Source organism: Canis aureus, chromosome 26 (assembly GCF_053574225.1).
Source record: "Canis aureus isolate CA01 chromosome 26, VMU_Caureus_v.1.0, whole genome shotgun sequence".
Lineage (NCBI taxonomy): Eukaryota > Metazoa > Chordata > Mammalia > Carnivora > Canidae > Canis > Canis aureus.
The window spans coordinates 37,462,718-37,490,713 of record NC_135636.1 but is presented as its reverse complement, the minus strand read 5'-3'; the positions used below and the strand labels follow the sequence as shown (position 1 = coordinate 37,490,713).

The window sequence follows — 27,996 nt, the reverse complement described above, 5'->3', positions numbered from 1 at the left end:
AGCAGCGGCCGAGGGCGGTGGGCGGGGCCACGCAATGACGCCACCCGCGCGTTTCCGGCCTGAGAAAACGCCGCGTTTCTGAGGCGACGCCTCGACTGGCAGTTACCACAGCGCTAGAAGCCTGCCGGGCGGCCGCTGGCATCAACAGCGTCACCATGGGGGCTGTGCTGGGCGTCTTCTCTCTCGCCAGCTGGGTGAGTTCGGGGTCTGGTGTCTCTGCGGGACGTGTCGTTTTGGGGAGGGCGATAGGGCGTCCCAAGCTCTGACCCGATCGGGCCTCGGCTGGGGGCTTGTGGGGACGGGCCCTGGGCTGCAGAGCGTATCCGGGGGCGCAGACCCAAATCCGTGATGCCCGCTGCTCCCCGCCCCCGGGTCGGGATCGGGCGGCTCGCCTTCCGGGTTTGTGGGGGGAACGTAGGAGGCCAGGCCGTCATTGTTTACAATTTCGATTGCCCCGCCCCCGCGGGGTTTCCGGCCTCTGGGTTCCTCGGGCGCTGGAACCCGGACCGCGGAATGAGAGTTCCGGGGCGAGGGCGCTCTGCTTCATCTCCCGGGGCCTTCTTCAAGTGGCGTCGTTTAATTTGGGGTGGCTTACGGGATATCGTTATCTCATAGCGCGGATTTCCCCGGGCTACTGAGTGTGTGGCGGAGCTGGGATTTTAACCGAGGCCAGTTTGCAGTTGTGCAAAGGAACAGAAGAAGGCCGTGGCCCTTCCCGTAATATGGGGATAATCACCCCAGCATTCATCGCCCTGAGAGCTGCTGTGAGGATAGAGTGAATAAATGGGTGGAATCGCTCGGTAGACTGTAAACGCCATATTTTGCAAGGAAATTTTAGGATCTGTGGAAGAGAATATGGTGAGTTTGCTCACGTACTCCCTCCCGGGGAGTAGGATTTTTTAAAATCACTTATATGTTTCATTACTTCCCAGCTGATGTTCCTTGACCAAAGACTCGATCTCAGCTCATTGCACTACCACTTCTTAGGGACAAAGTGTATTTTCCGTTCTTGAAGCTTGTTGGCCCCAAATCGAAAGGGCGTTTGGTCATTTACAGGTTCCTTGAGAGCAGTGGCTTTCCAATTTTTTGACCTTGACCCGAAATTGAAAAAAAAAAAATAGATTTTACATAGTTTACTTAATACGCCAGTTTTGTGAGATCATTTTTACCTTTAGCATCTGCTGTACAATTTTTCTATCACAGAATAAATCCCGGTAAATTGAATTTTACAACCTAGTAGTGGGTCAGACTACTTGCAAAGTAGATTTAGAAGAAATATATAGTTAGGGTAACTGAGTAAATTTGTAAATTGAAACAAAGATGTCTTGCTCATCCTAATAACCTGAAACGCATTTTGCCTTTGATGTAAAACTAATATTTGAATTAATGCCATCGAAGCATTTCTATCTGTAAACTGCTTTTCTATTTTATTAATCTCTTGTTCAGCAGGAATAGCAAGGAGTGCAGTGTACCAGAGAATGGAATGAGGGAGGGAAGGAATAATGGGAAATGAGGTCGGAAAAGTAGCAGCGAGCCAAATCATGTGGATACCTGCTGTGTGGTCTTAACAGGCCAATTTAAGGACTTTAACTCAAGTGATATGCGGATCCGTTGTAGAAAAGAGAAATGATGTGATCTGACCTGTGTTGGAGAACAGAATGTGGAAAAGAAAGGGTAAACCAGTGTAGAGGAGGAAGAACTTTGCTTGCATCCTCTATGGGGTTGGTGGTTGGGGGCCTGCAAATTAAAGTACTGAAAGATTAGCGAGAGAAAAAAAGCACTATGTACACATGCAACACACACACAGGATGTTATTCATCGTTCAGTGATGAATAACTCAAAGGGATGGTTAGAAATTAGGGCTTATTGTATACCTTACTTAATAGGGGAAAAGAAAAGAGCTTCTATAGGAAGAACAAATAGATTTCTTTAGGAAAGACAAATGGGTTTTTAGGAGAACAAACAGGAGATGAGAAAGTTTGTGGTAATACTTGTTTATGTAGGTGCAAAGGGCTTTTGCCTTCTTGATGGCCATAAAACTCCCTTGAAGAGGGAATTTATGGCAGCCTTCTATCCCAGAGGTTGCTGCTTTTAGTCAGATGAGGAAAGCTCCAAGAACCTTTTCTTCACTATATCTGTTGAATTTCAAGTGTCTTCATCTTAAAATAATCTTCATACCAACTCTGGGTTCTGATCGGGTGGCTACTGCAGTGAAATTGGAGCCATCGCATTTTATCCGGGTGAAAGATGATAGTAGTGGCTTGGACCAACATGATAGCTAAGGATGCTAAGAAAGTAGTCAGATTCTGGATATATTTATTTATTTGATTTATTTATTTAAAAATTAAGTAGGCTCCATACCCACCTGAGGCTTGAACTCACAACCTTGAGATCAAGAGTCCCTGCTCTACCAACTGAGCCAGCCAGGTGCCCCAGATTCTGGATATATTTTGAGGATAAAGCTAATGTGCTGACAGATTGGACGAGGGTTTTGGAAAACTAAAACATCAAGGATGACTCCAGGGTTTTTGGCCTGAGTAACAGAAGAATAGAGTTGTCATTTACTGAGATAGGGAAGTGACTTAACGTAGTAGGTCAGTTATACAGATTGAGTGCCTACTTTAAAGGTACAAGAGATACAACAGTAGGTGGCCCTTCTTAAAAGCACTTATATTTTCATGATGTTTAAAAACAAGTTAGTGGGTATAAGGTTTCTAGGGCTAAATAAAAAAAAAAAACAAAAACCCAAACCACAAACTGGGTTGTTTAAGCAACAGAAACTTGTCTCAGTTTCTGGAGGCTAGCAGTCCCAAGTTGAAGGTGTCAGCAGGGTTGGCTCCTGAGAGTGGTGAAGGAGAATCTATTCCATGCTTCTTCCCCAGCTACTGGTGGTTTGCTAGCAGTCTTTAATATTCCTTGGCTCGTAGATCTCTGCTTTTGTCTTCACTTGGTGTTTTCCCTGTGCTTCATGTTTCTGCCCAAATTTCTCCTTTTTATGATACCAGTCATGTTTAATTAGGTGCTCACTCTTCTCCACTATAACATCATTTTAGCTAATTACATCTGCAATGATTTTATTTCCGAATAAGGTCACACTTTCAGGTACTGGGAAATAGGATTTCAATATATGAGTTTGTGGGGGTAAGGGGACACAGTTCAGCCCATAACAAACACTAGGCAATTATTATGAGGTTATTTAATAGGGCAGAAAATAAGTAGCTAAAGAGAGTCAAGAGTGTGAGAATGCAGATAAAATAAACATGAAGCAATTAGTGTCATTGTTTTTGGCTGTAAAACTTCTGTTTCTGTCTGCAGCCAGCTATTGACCTCTATATGGTCTTTTGGCCCAGACTGTAGTTAAGAATTGGAGACTGAAGCTGGGTGATCATTTTCCCATTTTCCCATGGCTGTTGCAATTACAAGTAAAAATGGTTCCAAATATGCCTTCATCCAGAATGCTCACCAGAGATCCAGGTTATTCTTTTTTTTTCAATTGAGATAAAATTCCATAACATAAAATTAACCATTTTAAAGTGTATAGTTCAGTGGCATTTAGTATATTCACGGTGTTATGCTGTCATCATATCTGTGTAGTTCCAGAACATATTCATCCCTCCAGAGAGAAACCTGATTCCCATTAAGCAGTCACTCCCCAGCCTGTGTCCCTCCTTTTCTAACCTTTGGAAACTACTAATGCTTTCTGTCTTTGGATTTACTTACTCTGTATATTTCATATAAATGAAATACAATGTGTGACATTTTAGATCTGGCTTCTTTCACTTAGCCTGATGTTTTTTAGGTTCACCCATGTTGCACCATGTATCGGTACTTCATTCGTTTTCGTGATTGAATAATGTTCCATTGTATGGATTTACCACATTTTATGTATCCATTTGTCAATTAATGGACATTTGGGTTGTTTCTGCCTTTTGGCAACTGTCAGTAGTGCTGCTTTGAACATTCATGTACAAGCTTATGTTTGAATACCTATTTCAGTTCTTTTAAGTGTATGTTTAGGAGAGGAATTGCTGGGCCAAGTGGTGATCCTGTGTTTAACTTTTTTGAGGAATCTCCACGTTATTTTTAAATTGAGCTAAATGGCTCTTGTTATCTTTATGTATAAGGGTTTCCATGTAATGGTGCTTGATGCTATAATACCAGTTTGGTAACTAAGATTACTTAAATAGCAAGTGGAGTTAGATTTTTATATTATTTTTAAATAAAGTAGGATCCTGTGTGAGTATAAGTAACATTTGTTGGGCTCTTAGTTTGTCTTAATATGTTTTAGGCATGTGTTGAGTACTTAATAGAGCAATGTCTGAGGGAGGAAGATTCCGTTATTCAGTTGCAGATGGAGAAATAAGCTTAGCTTATGTAACTTGCTGAGTTAGAAACAAATAATATTGACTCTAGAACCCATGCTTTTTTTTTTTTCTTAACTAGGCTCCATGCCCAGCACAGAGCCCAGCATGGGGCTCAAACTCATGACTGTGAGATGAAGACCTGAGCCGAGATCAGGAGTCACATATTCAGTTGACTGAGCCACTCAGGCGCCCCAGGACCCCTGCTTTTAACCACTTCCTCCAAACCATAACTTTTTTTTTTTTAAGATTTTATTTAATTATTCATGATAGACACAGGGAGAGAGAGGCAGATACACAAGCAGAGGGAGAAGCAGGCTCCGTGCAGGGAGCCCGAAGTGGGACTCAATCCCGGGACTCCAACATCACGCCCCGGGCTGAAGTCAGGCGCTAAACCACTGAGCCACCCCGGGATCCCCCAGCCATAACTCTTTCAGTTAAAGCTGTTAAAGTCTGGTTTGCCTCATCTTCTACTCTGTGACCTTTATGACATGAAGGAGTCCACTGAAAGAGGTCTCAAATAGCTGTGGTGTGCTTGTTACAGGTTCCCTGCCTTTGCAGCGGTGCCTCATGTCTGCTGTGTAGTTGCTGTCCCAATAGCAAGAATTCCACGGTGACTCGCCTCATCTATGCTTTCATTCTCTTCCTGGGTGCTGCTTTGTCCTGTATCATGTTGACGGAAGGGATGGAAACGCAGCTGAAGAAGGTGAGTAGAAGTAACGGTTGCCTTAATGGACTGGTTATTTGTATTTTCTATTTTGCATAATTGTAGTTGTAATTAACGTCCTTATTTCTTTACTGTTATAAAACTCAGTCAAATTCATTGTGATTGTTGGGTTTTTAAATTACTTTTGGGTACGGTCAGGACATAGAATATAAAAGTATTAGTCCTTTTCCAGAAATCAGGGTACTCAGAATAAACGTCTTCAGGCTCTACTCTAGCATTTGAAAGAAAGATATTACAAGAGTGGCACAAAAAAATTCTTTCCACATATGTTTTAGAGTTAAACATTTAACCTAGGATAGCCCTTCACCTGTGGAAAGAGACGGTTGTAGCATGAAAATTCATGTCAAAATGGGAGATAACCTCATCAGCAAGAAGAGCAAAGAAGAGAACACTTTTATTTGTGAAATGCAAATTGTTTCTACTCTTTGGGGATAAGATTGTAAGTGAATTGGAAGACAAAGAGAAAAGTCCCACAAAACAGTCTTGCAGTTGTTGATGTAGTCAGTTTTATAAACTCAGGCCTTCTTATGACAGGATACAGTCTTTGTTTAAATGTGGATATTCCCATAACATTGAAATTGCTTTTTCCAGATTCCTGGATTCTGTGAAGGGGGATTTAAAATCAACATGGCTGATAGGAAGGTGGATAAAGATTGTGATGTTCTTGTTGGTTATAAAGCTGTATATAGGATCAACTTTGCCTTGGCCATCTTTTTCTTTGTCTTCTCTCTGCTCATGTTAAAAGTAAAAACAAGTAAAGATCCCAGAGCAGCAGTACACAATGGGTATGTAAATTTATTTTATTATTTACTTACCATATTATATTGTGTGGATCCTCCCCTTGGGCAGTTAATGTTGCCATTCTCATGGAAGCAGTAGAGTATATGGATCAGTGGCCCACATATATTTCTGACCTATTGTACATGTGAAGTTGTTTCAGTGTCATTTTCAGTTGGAGTTCTGTAGCATAGAGGGGAAGAGCAAAGTTTTGTCTTTTTTTCAATACCTTTGTTTCAAGTTCCTAGATTTTTTCAAACACATGTGAAACAGTTTAAGGAAGGGATCCCTGGGTGGCACAGCGGTTTGGTGCCTGCCTTTGGCCCAGGGCGCGATCCTGGAGACCCGGGATCGAATCCCACGTCGGGCTCCCGGTGCATGGAGCCTGCTTCTCCCTCTGCCTGTGTCTCTGCCTCTCTCTCTCTCTCTCTATGTGACTATCATAAATAAATAAAATTAAAAAAAAAAAAAAAGAAACAGTTTAAGGATTGTGCTAGGAACTGTATGCACATGCAAACACATATGCTTTTTACTGGTATAAGATACAAATGAAAAAGATAAAAAATAAAAGAAATAGACTTGATCTATTGAACATCATACAGAAAGATAAACTAGTTATATATGGGCCACTGATTTATAAATCTGTTGTTTCCCATTCCTGACTGCCCCCGCCTCCGTTCTCCTTTGACATATAATTCTTATTTGGAGACTGAAGGAAGTTTTATACACTTTATATGTATTTTAATCTCATTTTTGTAGATGTAGTAACTGAATTTCAGAAAGATTAAATAAAGCGCCTGAGATCTCTGAGCCAGTGAGAGTGGGGTTGGGATTAAAACTTGGGTCTGTCTAGCTCCAAAGCCTGATTCCTTCCACTTTGCCATACAAGCCTTTAAAGATCATGGACTAAAAGCCACGTTTGGTCCTAGCTTTGCCAGTGATGAATTGTGTGACTGTGGGCTCAAGGCACTTATGTCCTATATGTGAAAGGATTAGGTGATAACTTTTCCCTACATCTAATAGTTAATTGCTTTATATTTAGCTAACATTGTTAGTAGAATGCTCCAGACTTCTAGAAAAATTTCTATCTTCAGTTGCTAAATGTAGGGAAATTCTTAAGTTGTAGGTTTATCTCTTATTATGTCTATCAATGATTTGTTCTCTGGGTTAATGTTTGTCCTGAAATTGTCTGAAAAATTCAGTGAAGCAGATTCATATCAAATGAAGAAATAAGCCCAGAAAATCATATTGGAAATGCTACTGAGTCTTTTGCATTTCAGGAATTCACTTTTCTCAGTGGAAGGATGAAAATTAACATTTCATAAATGCACTTTTGTATTTTAATAGGTTTTGGTTCTTCAAAATTGCTGCCATTGTTGGTATCATGGTTGGCTCTTTCTACATCCCTGGGGGCCATTTCACCACAGGTATGGCTCACTGCTAAGAGTTAATTATACTATATATACAAATTTTACAAATGATAAGAGTTGAAGTTACATTTTCATTACTGGTTTTGCAGAACTGGCAATTAAATGAGGTGGCGTTCAATTATATGACTTGGTACTACCATTAAGGTAGCAATTAATTGATTAAACTCAGGAGGTATTCAGCCCATTTCTCAGCTGTTCTGGAACCGTATGTTGCCAATATTTTAATCGCTTACCTTCTCACTTGGCAATACTAAGTTAATCTGAGAGTTTGTCAACATGGGGACCTGTACTCATATGTGTCCTACTATCCCTACCTTAATATGCTTTCTTACCATAATATCAGGTAAGAATTTTTTATTTATTCATGAGAGAGATACACTGTCAAATAGCTGTGGATTTCCACTGTGATTTTTTTTTTTTCCTTCTAAAGTAAAAGGCTTTTATTATACCATTTGGAATGTCAGATCCCAGACTGCCCTTGGCACAGCCAGAACAAGTTTTAAAAGGTCTGAAACCCAGCAAAACACTTCTCAGAGAATAGCCTTTGAGTTTGGAATTGGAATAATCTTATACTGCTGGAGACAGAATATGTCTTTACTCACCTCTCTCTTGAATCGAAATCGTTTTAAAATTGGATAGTAACATTCTGAAATGTTACTCTTGTGGTAAAGCATAACTTTGTTCTTTTGGTTTGTAGCCTGGTTTATTGTTGGCATGGTTGGGGCCTTTTTGTTCATCCTCATCCAGCTAGTGCTGTTGGTAGACTTTGCTCACTCTTGGAATGAATCATGGGTAAGTCGAATGGAAGAAGGAAATCCAAGGTGCTGGTATGCCGGTAAGTATCTAAACTCCCCTATAAGAGCCATATTGCATTATGCTATATTAAACAGGATGTACAGTAAAAATCTCCATTGATTTAAATGTGTAAACTTCCAAATTAGAGCTGACTTTTTAAAAACTAGTTTCCCAGTTGAGTCAATTCCGAATTATACATATAACTGGAAAGAGGAAGCACAGGTGATAGAAATCATTGGCTCTCAATTCATTTATTTTGAAATTTGTAATGTAACTAGATGTGTTTAGATAAGGAAAAACATCTGTATATTTAGTGATACAGTTCTGGTTTTGATTTCCTTGTTTCCACGGACAGGGGACTCAGGTAGGTTTTACATAGGGGTCACCTGCCCACATCCCTCAGGCAGGTAGAAGTGAACAGTCTTTACTGCTTTATTCAAAGTATGGCCCACATCCCTTGTAAAAGCTTTCTGGTGGAAAAAGGGCACTTAAAATTTCTAGGGTGGGAATAGGATTTCTAGCTTGTAATAATGGGGAAGGACTTTGGAGTTCTCTACTTATTAGGGGCAACGACCTAGCCATTTAAAAAAATAGTGTTGAGATCCCTAGCCTCTGCACCCCACCCATTATTAACATAACAGCTGCTCTTGTGTGAAGAATGAAAAACCAGGAATTACAGAAGAAAACAGATTACCTGTAATGCAAATCTATAGTAATTGATACTCACTGTTAACATATTACTCTGTATCCTTCCAGTCTACTTTCTTGCATATGTACCTGAAGAGTCACTGAAAAAGATGTATATTTGTATCTTATTAATTTTTACATATATTATACATTCGAATAGCTTACAGTTGACTCAGAGAAATAGCCTGTGACTATGTGACTACAGCGTAACAATAAATACTTAATAATATATTTCTGAGCACATACTTGGTTTTTTCCTTAGAATAAATTCCTAGGGGATCCCTGGGTGGCTCAGTGGTTTAGCACCTGCCTTCGGCCCAGGGTGTGATCCTGGAGATCCAGGATGGAGTCCCATGTCAGGCGCCCTGCATGGAGCCTGTTTCTCTCACTGCCTGTGTCTCTGCCTCTCTGTGTCTCTCTCTCTCTCTCTCTCTCATGAATAAATAAAAAATCTTAAAAAAAAAAAATTCCTAGAAGTAGAAGAGTGGAAGAGTATGGATATATTAGGGGTTTTAGTACACATTATCAAACTGCCCAGTTTTCTTTTCATCTTATTTATCTAGCTTACTTTTTATTTATTTATTAATTTTTAAAAATATTATTAATTTGAGGTAGAGCACATAAGCAGGGGGAGAGGCAGAGGGAAAAACAGGACTCCTGCTGAACTCACGACCTGACCCAAAGGCAGCCGCTTAACCAGCTGAGCCACCCAGGCGCCCCCTAGCTTGCATTTTTTTTTCCTAGCTTGCATTTTAAATAACAAAAGCAAAACCAAAAAAAAGAAAAAAAACCCCAAAACGAATACAAAGATGATGGAACTTAATAAAAAATAAAAATGCCAAAAAAAAAAAAATGTCAATCTCCACTCACTTGCAACCCACTTTCCTCTCTAGATGTGACCACGATTACTGGATCTGTATGTATTTGTGCACATGTACACATGTTTCTGTTACTTAAATGTAAATAGGTTCACATTATATATTCTCCATGACTTGCTCTTCTCACCAACTATATGATGAGTATCTTCTGACATATCAGTGAGTTTAGATACATCTTACTTAATGGTATATGGTTCCATGGTGTTCCATGGCATGGTAGACCATAATTTATTTAACCATTGCCCTATTTTGTTGGTCACTTCAGTTGTTGATAACTATTTATTTTAGCATGAGATTTAAGAAATTGTTTTATTAGGGTGCCTGGGTGGTTCAGTTGGTTAAGCATCTGACTTTGCTTTAGGCCATGATCTCAGGGTTCTGGGATAGAGCCCCACATCAGGTGCCACACTCAGTATGGAGTACAGTTCTCCCTCCATCTTCCTCTGCCTCTTACCCTCCCCCTGCTCATGCTGTCTCTCTCTCTCAAATAAATAAATAGAATCTTTTTTTAAAAAAAATTGTTTTATCATAATGAGTTGGAAATCCCAAAACACCTCCCCATTTCTGATAGAAATGTATTAATTTTTTATCTATTTACTTCTGTTTACTTACTATAAAAAATGAATTTTTATAATTCATTTGAATTACTCAACTTTAAAAGAATTTAATAATGAGTTATAGATTTGTCATTTTGGAGTAACTAAAGAGTAGATACATCTTGCATATTCATATGGAAAAATATTAAGAACTGTGCTAGTACTTTAACATACATTATCATTTTATAGTAACATCATATACATTGCTTAATTTTAAATATGCAAAACCCATGGAGATTATTAATAGAAACCGGTTTTCTCAAATAAGTCCACGCTGTGAATTAAGCACAAGTTAATTGAGCTCACCACTGCTATAGTTGGCTGGGCATACTGTTATTTTTTTATGTTTTCTAATTTTCAGAGTTATATAGCTAACTTGATTATGTGAACATAAAGGAATATTATTTTAGGTTTTCGAAAATAGCAAATATGCCACTTTCCCACAATGATGTAGTTTCATCATGGCAGGAAGCGGGTTTATGTAGCCAGTGGCTGCAGAGGACAAATTTCATAAAAGATGCCTGTCCGTTGTTTTCTGCTGACTCCATCCCTGGCATTTAGCTTGCTAGAACTTGGCCAATTTGAGGGCCCACAAGGTTTGCAAGTTCCTAGAAAAGCTTATAATGCACATTATGTAGCATACAGTTAGAGTTTACTCTAGCTGGAATGATCAAATATCTGGTATTTGAACCCATGGAATTGAGGTAGGTGATCTATAAAGTAAATCCAGCCACCTCTAACATGATCTGAAACGTCAACCTTGGGCCCTTCTGTAATTTCCCTGTAAAATGTAGACCACCATCACAGTAAAATAACGTGTCTTTATTTTTATATGAAGAAGAGAATTCTTCTTTGTTAGAAATGTTTGCCACAGTCACGTGCATTCATGTTGGTTTCCCATTTTCCAGCTTTGCTCTCCGTCACAAGCATCTGCTACATTCTGTCTGTCGTCTTTGTCGGCTTGCTCTACACGTACTACACCAAACCAGATGGCTGCACGGAGAACAAGTTCTTCATCAGTATTAATTTGATCCTTTGTTTTGTGGTGTCTATTATATCCATCCACCCAAAAATTCAGGTATGGTTTTATGCTCCTTCCTCCTATGAAAGATTTTTAATGAATGCTAAACTTGAACCAATGTAACCTTTATATGAGTTTATGTTTATCTACTTAAACATTTTCCCATATTATGATAAATTCTTCATAATTCTAATTTAATAACTGTAAAATGTGCCATTGAGTGCCTGTATCATAATTAAGTGAATAATTTCCCTAGTGTATTAAAAAAAAAGAAAACACCTAGGTAACCTGAGAATTTTATAGCTCTTACAAAATAGTTTATGTCATGAGAATGATTTTTATGAATCAATAACCAAGCTGTTTTAGGGAGATTAAACTAGAGAATCATTGCTTTTAATAGTTAAAAACAAAACTCATGTGTGCAAGTTTCATCATTTAAATACCATACCTTAAAAAAATTCATGGAGCTTTATATAAGAAATAGGAAAAGAGATGTACACATCACCTCTCCTTCCAAAAATGAGAAAACTGAAGGTCCAGAGAGATGATGGGTCACCTAGCTGGTTAGCACCGCCGTTGAGCTTAGTCTCTATGCCACCAAGGGACTAAAATCAAAGCCTCTGCGGAATACACAGGCATTCCAGAGCTATCAAATGCCTGGGGAACCAATAGTACACGGTTCCTCTTTCTTGGTTCTTTTTCAGGCCAACTCAGACTGAAAGGTTATTTGTTCTCTTTCAACTGTCAAATAGAATAAGAAGGTTCTCAGTTAATAACATTTCACGGGGGGCCCAGGAATTCCACTGGGTTTTAGAAAGTCAGCCCTTGCAGTTCCTGTGGCATTGTTTTCTTTTTGATTCCATAGGAACACCAGCCTCGGTCTGGTCTCCTGCAGTCCTCTCTCATCACCCTCTACACCATGTACCTCACCTGGTCAGCCATGTCAAATGAACCCGGTAAGGGAATGTCAATAGCACATTCATTTGATGGAGAGAAAGTAGGAAATGACTCCTTTGGCAGGTGCAAAAACTAGAGGTGAAGCAAATACCAAACAGGCGAACAAACAAAAAGCTTCACTTAAATGGACTGTGTTCACTGTATGATGATGCAGATACTCATATTTCAAGTTTTATTCTCCATGTCTGTCTGCAGCTGTTCATAGCTGACAGCCTAAAGGACCGCAGTCCTTACACAGTCTAGGCTTTTCCCTGGAATAAGTCAACTAGTCAAGAGTTGGACAAGGCACCATTGTTTTGGCCCTTTGTAGCATTGTTGTAATTGAATTTCACTGTGGTGTTACAGGCTCTAGAGGAAATGGCTGTAGAAACCTCCTTCTGTAGTTACTGCATTGTACTGTATTGAGATAGTGCATTCTATGGACTTGTTTTAAAGGAAAATGGTTACAGCAGACCCTTCAATGATGACTCAACTTACTGCTATTGTACTCCTCTTTAATAACCTTGTAAAAACAAAGCTAGCAGAAAAACTCCCGGTGCTTTAAAGCCTTTGTACAACAGACCCAAAAAGATTTGCCAGTTAAACGTCAAAATCCGTAAAGTCAAGATAGACATTTATGAAATTTGACAAATGCTTTGTTGTATCTTTTCTTTTTTTTCTAAAACTAAGTCCCTGATTGCAACACAAGTAGGTAACTAATTGCTGAGTTTGCAGGTTCTTTTAAGTCTAGCATTCCCATGTTTTACATCATGACTGAATGATGTGTGAGCACATCCCTCACATCCCTTCCTGGAACAAGAGAATCTCTAACTAAAGATAATAAAAAGTCTTCCACTTTCAGATCGTTCCTGCAACCCTGGCCTCTGGACCATTGTGACGCATATGACCGCACCAACCTTGGCTCCTGGAAATTCAACTGCCATAGTTCCTACCTCTGCACCACCCTCAAAGGGTGGGCATTTTATAGATCTAGAGAATTTTATTGGGCTGACAGGCTTCGTTCTCTGCCTTTTGTATTCTAGGTAAGTTAAAAAGTACTTGGGACAAGAATCTCATCAAGGTTAATGGCAGAGCAAAGAAGCTATTTTGCTTTCAAAGAGCAGTGTGAAGAAGTAAGAAAAACAACTTAACTCTTCTTTATTGAAGTCCTCAACTTCAGTTACTAGCCACATATATTTCTTAAAGCCTAATAAATTCTCTCATCAAATAAGTTCTTCCAAACTGACATAGAGATACCTTCTCCCTGGATAGGAAGATAAAGTCTTCACCTGACCGTAAATCTGCTAGGTTAGTGGCTCTGAAAATCGGTTGGTTTCCCCTTTTGGTAAGAAAATCTTAATTTTCTGATTGTTGTAAAAAATATTTCTAAAACTGTAGAATTGTATACATCTGATTTTAAAATCTCTAATCCAAGAGCTCAGATATAATGTGTGTTAGCACTTTGCGTTCATCCTCTTACCCATTTTTTATTGATATTTTGTATATAATAGCATGTAGTTTTAAAATATGAGCTAAAAATGGGCAAGAATATATTTATACAAATTAAAAACATAAGTGAGATAAGGGTAAAGTGGGAAATGAAAGTATCCTCCCTCCAAATTTACCTCTTCCATGGTTAACATTTTGGTACATATTACTTCATACTTTTTCCCCTGTGCTTCTACTTATCTATCAATTTATTTATTTCCTTATAATTATATGTAATTTTAATTTTATATGTAGTTACATATAACATTGTATTTATATTACTTGATAAAATAATTTTTAAAAATAAGTTAGGGACATATTATAAATACATATAGTATTCTCAAATATGAATTTGTCATAATTTGGACAACTTTCCAAGTATATGCAGATTTTTTTTTTTTTTTCTTAATGATTGTTTAAGGGTTGGCAAACTACAGCTCTTGGGCTGTCTATTCTTGTAAAGTTGTATTGGAACACAGCTATACTTACGTGTTTTTAAGTTGTCTGTGACTTGTTTGTTTTGCTTTTGGCCTAATGTGTTTTGTTTTGTTTTTGAGATACAATTTCCATACTATAGAATTCACACTTTTAAAGTATACAGTTGAGTAGTTTAGTCTGTGTTTTCAGGATCGTGCAGCCATCACTACCGTCCATTTTAGAACATTTTATTTTACCAAAAAGAAACTTCATGGTCATTAGCAGTCACTTCCCTATTCCTTATCGCTCCAGCAGTGGCAGAAACTAATCTCCTTTTGTTTCTGTAAATGTGTTTATTTGAATGTTTCGTTTATGTGGAATCATGAAATATATGGTCTTTGGTGACTGGCTGCTTTCATTTCACTTAGGATGTTTTCAAGTTTCATCCATGTTATATAGGACTTAATTGTTGGAAATGATACTCCATTGTGTGGATATATATACTACATCTTGTTAATCCGTCATCAGTTGATGGATGTTTATTTGAGTTGATTCCACCATGGGACTATAATGAATAATGCTGCTGTGAATATTTGTGTACAGGTTTTTTGTGTGAATGTACATTTTCAGTTCTCTTTTATCTATACCTAGTTGTAGAATTGCTAGGCTATGTGGTACCTCTTTGTTTACTTTTTTGAGAACTGCCAGTGTTTTCCAACGTGACTACATCATCTTAACAGTCCCACTGTACAAGACTTCCAATTTGATAATTTTTTAATCATTACATTGTAATTGTCTTTTTTATTGTAGCCATTCTAGAGGATGTGAAGTGGCATTTCATTATGGTCTTGATTTCCATTTTCCCAATGACTAATGATGTTGAACCTTCTTTTCATGTGCTGGTTAGCCATTTGTATATCTTGAAGAAATGTGTATTTAAATTTTTTGCCTATTTTTAAGTTGGGTTGTCTTATTATTGTTTTTGTATATGGCTTGTGGTAAGGGGTCCACCTTCATTCTGCTGTGTGTGGCTATCTAGTTGTCTCAGCACCATTTGTTGAAAAGACTATTCTTTACTGTGTTGAGTTGACCTGGCATCCTTGTCAAAAATCATTTGACCATAAATGTAATGGTTTATTTCTGGACTCAACCCTATTCCAAATTTGTCCAGATTTGTTCTTTTTCAAGATTGTTTTGGTTATTCAGAGGGCCTTGCATTTCTGTGTAAATTTTAGGTTTAGCTTGTCAGTTTGAGATTTTGATAAGGATTACATTGAATCTGTTCATCAACTTAGAGAGTATTACTATCTCAACACTGTTAATAAGGCTTCTAGTTTGTAACATGGGATGTTTCATTTAGGTCTTCAGTTTTTTTCAGTGGTTTATGGTTTTTAGTGTACAAGTCTTAAACATGTTTTGTTTCTAAGTGTTATTTTTGACAGTATTAGAAGTGAGATGGTGTTTTTGTTTTTAAGATTTTATTCATGAGAGACATAGAGAGGCACAGACATAGGCAGAGGGAGAAGCAGGCTCCATGCAGGGAGCCCGATGCAGGACTCAATCCCAGGTCTCCAGGATCACACCCTGGGCTGAAGGCGGCACTAAACCACTGAGCCACCTGGGCTGCCCAAAAGTGAGATAGTTTTCTTAATATATGTTTTAGGTTTTTCATTGTTACTGTATAGACATAGAATTTTCATATATTGATTTTGTATTCTGCAAGATCATTTATTGATTCTAATAGTGTGTATATTCCTTAAGATCTTCCATGTACAAGGTCAAGTCACCTGCAAATAGAGATCATTTTACTTCTTTTCCAATCTAAGTGCCTTTTATCTTTTCGTTTCCTAATTGCTCTGGCTTGAACCTCCAGTACAGTAAATAGAAATGGTGACAGTGGACTACTTGTCTTGTTCCTGATCTCAGGGGAAAATCTTTTAGTCTTGTACTATTAAGTATGATATCAGCTCTGGGTTGTTCATAGACGCCCCTTTATAAGTTTGAAGAATTTCTCCTCTATTCCTAAGTTGAGTGTTTTTTATCAGGAAAGGGTATTAGATTTTGGTCAGGTTGCTTTTTGTGTGTCTGTTGAGATGATCATGTGGTTCTTGTCCTTTAGTTGTGTGTACTTTTTTATTCAGTCATTTAATAAGCTTGCAGTGAGCATCTGCCGTGTGCTGGAAATGCATAGATGACTACGGTCATTATTGTTGAGGAGTTTTAGGACTAGGAAGAAAGACAGGAATGGTAAGTGCTATGGCAGAGGGAAGCATAAGGAGTTGTAGGACTTTAACCCAGCCTCATGATGACTTGCTGTCAGGGAAGGCTTTCTAGAAGACATGGCACATAGAGAATTGAATGAGTATAGCTGGGAGAATGTTGGTAGGTGGTACATTCTAAGCATGGAAGAGGCACTTGTGGAGTCATGGACGCAGACATTGAAAACCTAATGAAACTCCTAAGCAGTTAAACTTTAAGTGGTAACCAATGAGAGTGCTCTCTGTCTTGTGATGACAGGCAGCAGTTGAGAACTTTTAAGGAGAGCCCTTCAGAAGGCCTTCAGTTCCCACATAGGGGCAGTTCAGAAATAACCTTCATGAGGACCCTCGGTGTCCATCGAAAGATGAATGGATAAAGAAGATGTGGTTTATGTTTACAATGGAATATTACTCAGCCATTAGAAACGTCAAATACCCACCATTTGCTTCGACGTGGATGGAACTGGAGGGTATTATGCTGAGTGAAATAAGTCAACCAGAGAAGGACAAACATTTTATGGTCTCATTCATTTGGGGAATATCAAAAAATAGTGAAAGGGAATAAAGCGGAAAGGAGAAAAAATGAGTGGGAAATATCAGAAAGGGAGACAGAACATGAAAGTCTCCTAACTCTGGGAAACAAACTAGGGGTGGTGGAAGGGGAGGTGGGCGGGGGGTGGGGGTGACTGGGTGACGGGCACTGAGGTGGGCACTTGACGGGATGAGCACTGGGTGTTATTCTATAGGTTGGCAAATTGAACACCAATAAAAAATAAATTTATAAAAAGGAAAAGAAAAACAAATAAACTTCATGTATATAGGCCAAAGGCAGCAATTCATCTCATCAATTCATTCCTCTTTTCTGATTTGTCTTCTTTTGGATCACCTTCCAGCATCCGCACTTCCAACAATAGCCAAGTAAGTAAGCTGACCTTGTCAGGAAGTGACAGCGTGATCCTCCGTGATACAGCTGCCAATGGTGGCAGTGATGAAGAGGATGGACAGCCTCGGCGGGCTGTGGACAATGAGAAAGAAGGAGTGCAGTACAGCTACTTCTTATTCCACTTCATGCTTTCCTTGGCTTCTTTGTACATCATGATGACCCTAACCAGCTGGTACAGGTAGGAGGCACGGACAAATCAGATGGAAGACGACTTGGCCCCCTTGGGCTGTCTATAAAATCTATCCAATGCTTAACCTCAGAATCCCCTTCTCTTAACTATGTAATGAAATTGTGTTCAGTGCTCTTTTCTGAAATACTTTTGACTTTTTCTCCGCTTGGATTTAAAATCCAGTTGGAATTCTTACAGTACAAACCATGGAGGGTTCTTCCAGACTTGAGTTACTTAAGAGAGAAAATCATAAAGCAGTCTGATCCATCTTCACTAATTTTCCTCTGTGTCTTGAGATGGCCATATAGAGTATTCTGATCAAAGTGATGATGCGATACGGAAAGTTTCAGGGATGCCATTTCAATCTAGACTTTCCCAATATCTAGAACAGGTAGGTGTTCCTGAAGAACTTTGCCCAGTGAGCGCAGTAGTCAGTTCTTCATGCTGACAAGATAAGAGTTATTTGAGAAACAGAGTCCCCTGCCTCTAATAATAGCAGCTTTCACAAGTTCCTTCTAGAGCCTTACTAGAGTGTAATGTCAGCCAGTTTTCTTGGCTTTGGCTCAGGGGGCTGGGTGCAGATAACCAGTTCTTTACCTGACTCTTTGTTTTCTTAGCCCTGACGCAGAGTTCCAGAGCATGACCAGCAAGTGGCCAGCTGTGTGGGTCAAGATCAGCTCTAGCTGGGTCTGCCTCCTCCTCTATGTCTGGACCCTTGTGGCTCCACTTGTCCTCACCAATCGTGACTTCAACTGAACCTCTGAGAATTCATAAAGGTCTGCTTTGCTGAAAGCCCATTATCTACTTTACTTTTGCTTCAACTAAAATATTAAGTGAACACTTTGCCAATTTGACTATATCCAGGTTTATATCAGAGGGCAAAATTAAGTAATGCTTGATGCAGGATCTGAACTTTTCATTTATATGTATATTATGTTTATTTGTAAGGATATAGTGCAAAGGGAACATTTTGCGTTTTAAAGTGAATTACAGCTGTGCTGTGAAGAGAGTTCTTTATTGACCTGTAGGATCCTACAACTTTGATTTAAAGTGTAAGAAAATGTTGGATATTTGAGGCCAATTGTTAATATATTTCTATTGCAGTATCCTTAAAAAGCAAACAAAAACAAAACAAAACAAAAAAAAAAACCCCACCATTTCTGTGATGGGTTTCCTTTGTGAAAATCTTCGTGTGATGGAAGCACTGTGTTCAGTCCTTAATCCCCTACCAGGTGTAGCATCATAGTACTTGGGGGAAAGGGTGTGTGCATATGGGTCCTTCCCCAGAAGAGCAGGGTGGCTGATTTGGCTACTGCTTCTACAGCTTGAGTTTGTCCACTTAATGTTCTACACTACAGCAGTGATGTTGTGCAGTTCCAGCTTTGCCAGAAGTTTGTTTCCATAAGCGCTCTGTAGGTTTGGTTATAATGAAGATTCACTTGGGAAAACAGTGTGACTTCAGCCTATGTAATTACCTTGTTATGAGTATGTAAAAGTAAAATGCATGTGAATTTATTATATTTGCACTATAAAGGTATTTGATTAAAATAGAGACTTCAGCTTTTAAGGCCCGTTCTTTTACAGCTTTTATGAGTTAACAGCCATCCTGTAATTTTTAGACCTACATGGGCAGTCAGGTTTATCAAGCTCGAGCAGAGTGCACCTATCTCTTCTAAAATTTGAGGTCTGGCTAGTAAGTAGTCTTGAACTCATCCAAAAATTGTACTAATAATATCTTCCTTGGGCAAGACACTTGGTGCCAATGAGAGAAAAAGCAGGTGCTATCAGGAAACTTCTTCAGGAGAGGTAGCACACAAGGAGGTAGAATAGAACAGTTCTTCCAACAATCATTTACTGAATCTCTCTCAGGTTCGGGGATCCAGCTTTAAACATAAGAGACACCAGTTCTGCCATCCTGGACTTCTGGTTTAGAGGGTAAAAATGAGCTGACAGTTGTGCAACATGGTGTGATGACTGCTGTGATTGAAGAATTGCAGAGAACTCAAAGGAGAGTTGCCTGGGGTCACGAATTGGGGATTGTCCTGGTAGGCTCCCTGGAAAATGTGGAATTGAGGGCTAGGACTTACTTAATAGGAGTTAGCCGAGAGAGAGAGAGATGGGGAAGTAGGGTGGCAAAACCGCATGTTCAAGAAGGGAGATGAAAACTTGTTCAGGAAAGCTGGCATGGGGAGAAGAGGGCAGGGACTAGGTCATGAAGGGATTTGTAAACCACACTGAAGTTTGAACATTAATGTTGAGAGCAGTGGGGAGCGTGTGCATAGTGACATGAACAGACGGTCTTCAGTCACTGCCACTGACCGGTAGAGAGGGCATCTAGAAAGGAGACTGGGGGTGGGCCATATACCATTTCAAACAGAGAAGTGAAAATGAGGATGGGGGGGAATTGACAGCTGAGAGCTACGTAGTAATTAAAATTTAAAAACTGGAAATTGATTAGCTATCAGGAAGAGGCAGGTTCCTGAATGATGCTGGTTTAATTACCTGAGTTGATGGAGGTTCTGCTTATATGGTGAGACAGGAAGAGAAACATTGTGCCAGAAGAATGGAGTTCATCCCTTAAGAATGGCTAAGAACATAGGCTTGGAAGTCACACGGGGTTTGTATCCAGCTTTGCCGTTTCCGTCAAGACTGGTGGGCTAATATTTATTGAGTACATAGTATGCTTTATGACTTACTTTGGGCGAATGACGGTGTGACCACCTGTCTGAGCCTTAGTGTTTTCCTTGTTTAAATAAAAGCTAGTACCTAGTCCATGTTCTTGTTTACAGAGTAAAGTTGCTTTGCAAAATGCTTATGAACCCATTTAAACACTGGAGGTAGCTGCTAATCTCACTATGGGCTAAAATGAGACTAGACAGTATTCATAGGTCAGAGATGTTCAGCCACAGTCTGACGGAGGCTAGATTTGAGGTGTTCTTACAAAATGAAACAGATGGGACACAGGGGACAATTTCAGTTGGGATGGAGGGAGGGGGGAGAAGCAGGGCTTGATAGGAGTCGTTGGAACCACCATGTTTTAAAACAGTGCTTTATGTCAGGGTACAGAGGTAAAGTTGTAAGGGAGGTGGAGGGGCAAATAGGGGAGGTTTAGCCTCTTACTTTGCCAGTGTAAGGCAGCCACCCTACTTTCCTTAATAGCAGGGGTAGCCAGATTAAGACCTTTAAAGGTCCTAAACTTCAGAAACATGAGGGTGTGCCATCCCCTACCTTATGTAATGCAAAATAAAGCAATACTAAACTGTAAAATAAGTGTAACACCGTCCAATAAAGCTTTTATTTTTTTCTCATAACTTTGATATTAATTTGAAAGAACAGATTTGAAAATTAGGGAGCAGTATCCCTGTTTGCTTGACTGTAAGTTAAGCTGGCTTGGTGGTAGGAAACCCAGGATCACTCAAGACTCAAGGGAACCGTACTAGCAAGTGTGCTGAGGTATACACAAGCGTAAATAACATCAGCAGGTCGAGTAAGCCCAGAATCATACTTAAAATCAGGAGAGTATTTGGACTTATCAGACCTCATGGTCATGTCATCTCATTCCAGATAAGTCACCTGGTGTGTCATCACCATGAGCAGGCCCATCTGTCCCTCAGGATTGCAGAGTGATGGCCCTGGCTTTGAGGTCAGGAATTCCTCAGAGGCAACAGCCGTGGCTGCCACTTTTCCTGGGTTCGAGCTGGGAGGAGGCTTGTAGGCCCATGTGGCCCCTGCTGGATGTTTACTCTCTAGATTGGTCTTGCAAGGTACTTGGTTGGGAAATAAAAGTTTCCCTTACCTGCCAGAGAGTGGCCACGGGCCTGGTTATTGCTGCTTTGGTGTTCTGGACCAAGCCAGAGCTCAGGCCTCACTTAAACCACCAGCACATGGTTTTGTCCATTACAAGTCCCATTTCTTTTTACATAATCAAGCGAGAGTATCTGGTAACATGACTTGTGCCCTTGAGCTCTGCAGATTGATGGTGGGTACCAGGCTTATCTTACCGAGAGCTGCTCATTGTTTTCTTCTTTCGTGTAGTTCTATCCACCCTGTTACCTAGGAGCCCAAACTAGGCAGCCTTCTGAGTGGTGTCCTAATTCCTGCTGAGTGGTGCAAGCTGCACACAGCCATCTCCTCAGGTGAAGAATAGCTACCATGAGACAGTGCACATGCCCAGCTGTGAATAGACACTGTCCACGCCCCTGGAAGGTGGTGATTCTTCTCCCTCTTTGACAGATCAGGCTGAGGCTGAGAAGGAGGGACTTGCCCGTAGTTATTACTAAGAGGCAAAACATAGATAGAAACTAGGCTTTGAGTTCTTTTTTCAGTTAGACCCTACTGTCTCTTAGCATAAGGTTGTAGGCACCAAGATAACCAGAGACTGCTTAGAGACGTGTAGAGGACTCACCTGGCTGTCAAACTACCCACCACCAAAAAGGGAAGATCAGTAATCCCCTGAAGGCAGTAACCAGCATCTGACTAGGTCACTGTATCTCTGATGGCTGGCCACCTTATCAGGTAAACATTTGGTTAAAACAATTTGTTTCCAGAAAAGTGGCAACCCTAAAGGATTTTCTTCCTCACCAGCTTTAAATGCGGTAGCAGGACACATTTGCTGCATCATTCTAGGTGGGGCCACATCCATGCTCTGTGAGGAGTGAGCTTTGGGGAAAACAGGGAGAGTTATCTTAGACAACAAACCAGAAAGCGTGGACTCCTAACATGGGAAGTAACTCCCAGTTTGTAAAAAGCACCTGCTGATCCTTGTAACTTGACTGCACTGGTTGGAGCCTTTAGTCCATTTTTTTCCAGATGTGAGAAATGTACTGAGTTTAGAGCCACAGCTTCCTTAGGAGGGTTCACCTGAAGAGCTGGTGTGCTGCAGTATAAGAATTTACCTGTTGCATCATGGGAGGTCATTGGTAAGTGTACAGACATCCTACACAAGACTATTTCCCAGCTGACCCATCACCAGCACACCACGCCCATGGCGGGGCCTACCTTGTCTCCTTTGGGGCAGATTTCATGCTCCTGCATCGAAACCAAAAGGGAGCAGGTAGAGAAAAGCCAAAGATGCATGGGACCAGAGTTGATCAACACCTAGTAATCCCTCAAAGGAGTCTGAGTTTACTTCTAAGTGCTTCCAGAATAAAGCCTGAGGTATAGCCTGGGTCCCAGAGGTTAAGAACCTCCGCTTTATATTTTACAAGAAGCCAGAAGACAATCTGGAACCGCCTTTCCTTTCTTCTGTGTTCTGTCCCAGAGTGAACGACAGTAAAAGGCAAACACAACCTGGCTCTAACCATCAGGAGAGCAGCTTTAGTCAGCTACCTGGCTTTGAAGCCCAACTCTACTGTTTGACTAGCTGTGTGTCCTTGGGCAAGCTGCTTAACTTCTCTGAGCCTCATTTGTCCCACAGGGGTAGTAATATTACTTAAGTGTGCTTAAAGATTAAATGAGGTTATCTATGTGAAGCACTTAATGTAGTGGGTGCCCAGCCCATACAAGCACTCAGGAATTCGAGGCCAGTCCAGAATGTACAGCTGGGCCTTAAGAACTGAAAAATTTGCATATCATCTCTACCACTGTGTACATCAAGTGCCATTCTTTGTACACACTGGTATCTTCTAATTGCACACGATCTTCAGAGGTAGCCAGCCCCAAATCTATAGGTACACGGTGTTGCGAATCTCTCCCGGACCTGGAGGGAGGCTCTGCACAGGCCATGATGTACCACAAATAATAAAACTTCAGTACCTTTATCCAAGCTGTCATTGTCACAAAAGAGCTCCACACATAACCTTACAGGAATTTTTATTGTTTAAGACCCAGTCATGCATACTAAAATTACATGTTTTCACCACTTTGACGTAGAAAATGCACTAGAAAAATAAACTTTTGGTCAAAACAAACACTGAAGTAGATGAATCCACCACCACTTGTCGGTCTACTCAAAGCTAAACTGAATTTCAGTTTGAAGTGAGGAATGTGACCAGTGGCTGAAATGAGGAACCAATCCGGTCAGAACATTAGCCTACCTCCTACCCTGTCAGAGGAGGATCAGAGGCTTTAAGCATTCCACCCGTAACAGGTTACCACCTGATGTGCCAAGACGTGGAGGCATATCCACAAGAACCCCAATGGCAGCTTTCTCCCCAGCTTAACGTGCTGCCCAGTGAGACCAAGGACGAGCAGCCAGTTGGCAAACAGATTCATCACTAGCTTCTCCATCCACGAGTCACACTGGGCCTTCCAGTGGAGCAAGTCTTATAAGGAGGAATATTTGACTCTGACAATGCCTGTCACTTGCGTTTCAAGCAAACCAATACTGAGTCAGGAGAGCAAAAAAGAATTTACTTTAGATTTACAGAATTAACAGATCCCAATACTGAGAGACCTCACCAGACAGCCCTCTTTCCTGAACAGTTGAGATGTTTCTGTTTGGTTTATGCACATTATCTCATGCCACAGAACAGCCACACTTGCATCATGACCTAAGCTAACACTTCACTTCCCAAATGAAAGAGGCTTCAAAGGAAAAACCTTAAAAAACTGAAAACCTGAAAATTAATTATTATAATACCACCACCACTGTGCCACAGCTTTTGCCTACCCAAATGGGAAAGTAATCCCACAACTGATCTGACAATCTGGTGGCATTTAAGAGAAACTGCCCACTCTGGGAGAATTCAGAAAGACTCTCAGGAATTCTGGGAAAATACCTCTTCTTGTCCTTTCTGGCAAACATGTATCTTACAAGCTGAAGTGTTTGTAAACCTCTAAGGACAAGTGGCTCCTTGTGAAAGCAAGATGAAGTATGGGGAAGCTAGAGCCACTTCTGCCAAAAAGCACATAAACTCCAGAGAGGATGCAAGAGTTGCATAGGTGCTTCTGTACGCTTCTCCCAGCCTCTCCTCTGTGAAGGAAGAGTAGAATTCCAGGAAGAGGCACAATTTTCCAGATTCTGTGTAAAGAGCAGAGGAGGAAGAAAATCCCCATATTACCTAAGCTTACAGATTTCATTTGGGAGCTTCGGATGTCAATTCAGACTTACATTTTCTGTAAAATAATCCAGATTGGGGGTGGGGGAAGGAAGAAGGCCTCTAAATGGTAGAGTACAATGTCCCTGTGGCAAGGAAGCCAAATGATGCCTAAAATACAGGGTTCAGAACTCAGAGCAGAGACCCTTTTATCATGCGATTCAGGGGGGGTTCAGTGGCTCATCCAAGGTCACATAGCAGTGTAAAGCCAGAACTCAGGTCCCCTGGATACTATCCCTTTCCCTTTCCTATACCACAGTACCCTGAATTTAAGGAAGTTACTTTTTAGATTTTTGTGAAATGGGCCAGAACTTTCCCCTGCAGGAAGACCTTCCCAGTTCTCCTAATGTTCACTTGTTTGCCCCGTCACTGTACCCCCACTACTGAGGCTCACTGTGTGCTCCTTTGGTCATTCCCCCACCCTGCGGCGGTGACTGTACAGAGATCCGGTGAAGCCACACAGAAATGGCCTTGATTTTCACCCAGGGAGGTCCTGCTTTCACACCTTGATTCAAACCTCCTGAGGCGTCAGAACTATTTGATATCTCTTTGGAACCAAAATAAAGCACAGTGGCTACAGAAGGCAGACACATCTTGGCTCTGACTCCTTTCAGAAGCTGAATGCATCGGCTCCTTGGGCCAACTGGAAAGTCCTAGGAAGTGGGCAATATCCTGGTCTTGGGAGATGCTTGTCTCCGTGAGCTTAAACACACATAAGCTTTAAAGTCCAACAGACACAGGCAAAACCAGCCAGGAATGCAGTGCAGAGTGTAAACTGGGGAAAGTCTGTGGGGCTGAACAGTTCATGCCTCCCTCCATCTAGCTTGGCAGCAGTGGTTGTTTTTCAACCTGTTTTCTCTTTGAGGCCTAAGAATGCTTCTAACCAGTTCCCACATCCAAGCAGTTGGGTTCTGAACCTTCTACTATAGCTGTCCTACTTGTGCTATTTAGATCTTTCCAGCCTTGCTGGTCACGCTGTCATTGGCAGATGGACCTGGAGGCTGCCAGGGGTCTGCGTGTTGGCACTTCCAGCTCTGCCAGGTCCCTAGAGGGGATCCAGGGTTAGTATCTATGGTGAAGAGCCTTCCCTGGAATTGGCACTAATGAGGTGAATCGTTTCCACCACCAACTTCTCCAGATATTTGAAACAGTACTATGAAGATGCAGAGCTTATTAACAATAGACTGGCCTTTGCATTTCAGAGCACCACCCTCTTCCTAACTGAGCTGTTTTTTGTTCCCTTGCCTGGTGGTCTCATAAATGCACGGAGAACGTACTTACACAACACACTGTACTTGTTGCTTTTTATCACTGTAATTTTCAAGGAATGAATACGAAAGGAAATAGGTCAAATGCCACCAGATGAACCACCTAGTTAGATGCTTGGGCTAAGGCTAACGTTTTGACAGGAAGAGTCTAAAGTGCTGAAACGCAGAACTAACGTTCGGACTTGCTGGCTAAAGTCTGTCCACCCACATCAGAGAGAGAAACAAGCATGTCTGGGAGGACTAGGGTCCCAGAAGTGATCCAGCAATAACTCTTGCATTTGTTTCTAGAGACCAAAATTTAAGAATCCCAAGTAATTTAGCCATTCCCCACTGTTGGGTTTCCAGTGTCCCACCAGAGCCTCAGGGATAGAAGGAATTCACATGAACCCTGGTCATCTCACCTGCCATTGTCCAGTTCAACCCTCCCTATAAAAAGGAAGTTGGTTATCAGCAGGTCCCAAGAATATAGATACTACTTTCCTTTTTAAAGGTAGGCCAGATGGTGACATGTGCCTCTTGGAAAGGCCCAGATGTACCACAAAAAAAGTAGGATCACACTTGCCTCTAGAGAGCCATTCTTCTGGGCAGAACACCAATGTCTGGCATTTAGTAACTAAACCAAATTCTCAAACATCAGCAGCCAAAGCCCCTGGCATCATTTCATCCAGCTTCATTTTACAGATGAGAAAGGAGAGGCCCACAGAGGCCCAGGTCTTATCCACAGTCACACTTCTGGAGCTGGAGTACTGGTCTCTTCATTCTTGGGCCAGAATTCTTTTAGCTACTCAGGCCTGGCATGTGGTGTTTTAGGTTGAGTAAAATCACATACCTCTAGGATCCTTTATAATTTTATTGAGAATCAGGGCTAAGGCTTTATGGGTTTGGGAAAACTTCAGTTTCTATTGCAAGAGTCAACCAATGAATCTTAGAAGTGCTTTGAAGTCTCTGGCTCCCAAATTTGATAAGGAAGTGCTACTTATGTCCTGATGCTCCCATGATTCAATTAAGGTGCTTTCCAAACCCAGTGATGGCAGCTGGGGCCTGGTCCTCAAACTAGAAATTTCCTGATGAGCAACAGAAGTCTGTAGTTGGTAATCAGGTGAAAGACACAAACTCCAGAAGTCTCCTCTGTGGCCACCTTGGAGACTCGGCCAGGTTCTTTCTTAGGAGTGTGCTGACTGGCCAGTCAGGTGCTTTTCTTCTGGAATGTGGGACAAAAGTGACTTTGGTCCTGATTTTTCTTGTTCCAAGATCTCTAAGAACCAGACATAGCTTCCAGATTGATGGTTGCCAACTGAGATTCCAAACGTTTGAGAATCACTGGGACCATTTTCCATGTCTTCCATGGATTAATTCCAATAACCAAGGCCTTACTCCATGGCTCACCTTCAGAGCTGTACAGGCTGCAATTTAATTACAAGGAGCAAGACTGACTCACGGGCACCTCAGATTCTCCTTGCGCCTCTCCAGAGGAAAAGGAAAGGATTTAAAGATGGTGGCACTCACAGGGGACTGGTTAGTAGCAGGAGTACAGCTGTGATTTCACGGCCCGTAGGGAATCGTCACACTGCGCATCTGAGGCTAGCCCCTCCGTCGGCAGGGCCTGGCCCAGGATGCTGTCGCAGACGGAGACAGGTGGGCAGAACTCCCTCACAAAGTCCTCCTCTGAGGCCAGGAGCACGGCATTCCAGGCAGTGATGTCCAGCTCTCCAGCCGTGCCACCATACTCCTTGGGGAGAATGCTTCTTGGAAGGTTTGTGTGGAGAGAGTTCAGGTCAGACCCATGGAGGAAAAACTGAAGGGGAAATGGAAACACGTGTCCTCAGGTTAATCAGGATCAGTAACCTGCAAGGCAGGCAAGTGCTCAAACACCTGCTGAATGAATGAAGGAGCAGCTGATGGCAACCTGACCCTTCCAGTTCCTCGAAGACCTTGAGGATCCTTAATTCCCTTCCCGAGCTATTGGCTGGTGCTTTCAGAATACAGCCAGATGCAACCACTCTGCTGCCTGCCCACGGAACCCTGGAACCATGCCGCCGCTGCCACTTCTCCCCTGTGTTCTCACGACAGCCTCACACTGGCCTCCCTGCTCACAGCCTGTTTCACGCTCAGGTCGTGCCAACTCCTTTCTGTACGGCCTGCCAGTGCTCCCACCTCACGCACTAGGAGCCAAAGTCCGCACACTGGGCCATAGGGCCTGTCACAGTC

The 27,996-nt window shown here is 41.2% G+C and overlaps 2 protein-coding genes across 8 annotated transcripts in view; one reads left to right on the top strand and one right to left on the bottom strand.

The window, feature by feature from the left end:
- The first annotated feature begins 31 nt into the window (after window positions 1-31).
- On the top strand, window positions 32-24,472 carry SERINC3 (serine incorporator 3). Of its 2 annotated transcripts, XM_077873275.1 has the most exons (11): window positions 44-194; window positions 616-858; window positions 4,906-5,067; window positions 5,680-5,873; window positions 7,213-7,292; window positions 7,993-8,130; window positions 11,160-11,329; window positions 12,138-12,228; window positions 13,071-13,251; window positions 17,265-17,492; window positions 18,101-24,472. In XM_077873275.1, the coding sequence occupies exons 2-11, from the start codon at window positions 856-858 to the stop codon at window positions 18,237-18,239; spliced, it is 1,386 nt and encodes a 461-aa protein (XP_077729401.1). In that variant the 5' UTR covers window positions 44-194; window positions 616-855; the 3' UTR covers window positions 18,240-24,472. The 2 variants fall into 2 exon arrangements, with proteins under 2 accessions (XP_077729400.1, XP_077729401.1); XM_077873274.1 differs by lacking the exon at window positions 616-858 and having other exon boundaries at window positions 32-194.
- The window catches only part of TTPAL (alpha tocopherol transfer protein like), a 38,514-nt gene continuing 33,795 nt past the window's right edge, over window positions 23,278-27,996 (bottom strand). For all 6 annotated transcript variants that reach the window (XM_077873286.1, XM_077873287.1, XM_077873283.1 and 3 more), the window contains one exon: window positions 23,278-27,583. In XM_077873286.1, the coding sequence (XP_077729412.1) occupies window positions 27,305-27,583 (279 nt within the window). In that variant the 3' untranslated portion in view covers window positions 23,278-27,304. The remainder of the gene's footprint in view (window positions 27,584-27,996) is intronic.